The sequence below is a fragment of the Aplysia californica genome, unplaced genomic scaffold, assembly GCF_000002075.1.
Source record: "Aplysia californica isolate F4 #8 unplaced genomic scaffold, AplCal3.0 scaffold00002, whole genome shotgun sequence".
Taxonomy (NCBI): domain Eukaryota; kingdom Metazoa; phylum Mollusca; class Gastropoda; order Aplysiida; family Aplysiidae; genus Aplysia; species Aplysia californica.
The window spans coordinates 3727010-3728521 of record NW_004797272.1 but is presented as its reverse complement, the minus strand read 5'-3'; the positions used below and the strand labels follow the sequence as shown (position 1 = coordinate 3728521).

Below are 1512 nucleotides of genomic sequence, written 5' to 3'. Positions count from 1 at the left end.
ATAGATCCAAACTGACTGAACTTCTCTACTTGTGACACCAAAGGTCTTGAGAGCACCTAAGCATTCTTTCCATGCTGTGCGCAGAACTTACGAACTGTCAGGTATCGTGAGTTTATGGAGAGGTAACGTTCAATACAATAGTAGTAGTAGTAGTAGTAGTAGTAGTAGTAGTAGTAGTAGTAGTAGTAATGATAACAATCTCAATAGTTCTGCTGGGATGCTGTAGGCCTATTCTTTTCAGCTCATGTCTTAAGTGTGTTGGCTGGCCGTAGAAGTGTTAACCGTACAATCTAAGATTGTTAGTTTTTTTGCCCTCGGTGTTAATATTGCCACCATGTCTATGTATACATGTAACTGTAATAATACTTACTGGCTTACCCACGTTTATACATATTATAGCATCTCGGCCCAACCCAGCAGCTAAGATTGATATAAACGTTTAGAAGAACCTGCTCTGTGCCTATTCTTTTAGAGAGAGTTTACCTCATCTTTTGACGTCTCTTTTTCTTTAACTTAACTCTCTCAATTCGTAAGCCTGTTCCCTGCTTTTTCACAGCAAGTTTAGTTTAATACATAATATATGTAAACTTTTACTTTTTTTTTTTGCATATAAAGAATGTTTCAAACTACAAACAGTACATGTATTATACCCACCACATTTTAAGAAGAAGAAAAAAGATTTGGTGAATGAGGCAAGCAGATATTTCTGATTAATGAGGAAAACAAGAAACAAGAAAAAAGCAACAATGCAGCATTCAGTTTGTAGACATGCCGACTTTTAAGAGTAAATAAAGAAGGAAAAACGCTGTAGACAAATTACTTGCTGCCTCTCGTTTTTTTCCTTCAGAATCTGGCATCCCAATGTTTTACTCGGAAATCCTGCAGACAACGACCATTTTTCCATCGGCTCTCAGATTACTCTCCACATAGGAGACCAAGGCAACGTGAGCATGTCAGTTCCGGTGTTCCTAAAGACGACATGTCACCTTGACCATACCATGTACCCTTTTGACGATCAGGTGTGTTCCATTGTCTTCAATGCTATTACAGAAAACGTGGTGGTGAGAATGACAGAAGTAGCTTTGGGAGAAATGTTCTCTTTTCATCAGGAAGCTACGGAGTGGGCTATAACAAGAAGAAAAGTGCAAATTCCTAAATATTCGGGTACGACGTATGAACCGAATGTCGTCGTCTGCAAGATAGGCCTGGCCAGACGTCCCCTCTACTACGTTCTCCTGCTGCTGGTGCCGATGCTTGTGACGTCAATGATGACGGCAGTCGTGTTTTTCATCCCTCCTTCATCCGGGGAAAAGATTTCCTTTCTGGTGTCCGTTTTCTTATCCTATGCGGTTTTTCTCAACTTTATCGCGTAAGTACAAACATAAGTAGTCTGGTCACAAGAACTTAATGCATGATAATGACAATAAATTTCACTTAATTAGAGCATTTCCACTGCAAAGAACACGATAATTGCTCTCCGCCTCTCTTCCTCCTTCTCTCTCTCCCCCCCCC

The 1512-nt window shown here is 40.1% G+C and overlaps 1 protein-coding gene across 1 annotated transcript in view; it reads left to right on the top strand.

Annotated features, from left to right (window-relative positions):
* LOC118477217 (acetylcholine receptor subunit alpha-like) overlaps window positions 1-1512 on the top strand; it is a 5803-nt gene that overhangs the window by 2347 nt on the left and 1944 nt on the right. Inside the window, exon 2 of the mRNA XM_035968154.1 lies at window positions 848-1369. Coding sequence (XP_035824047.1) covers window positions 848-1369 — 522 coding nt within the window. The remainder of the gene's footprint in view (window positions 1-847; window positions 1370-1512) is intronic.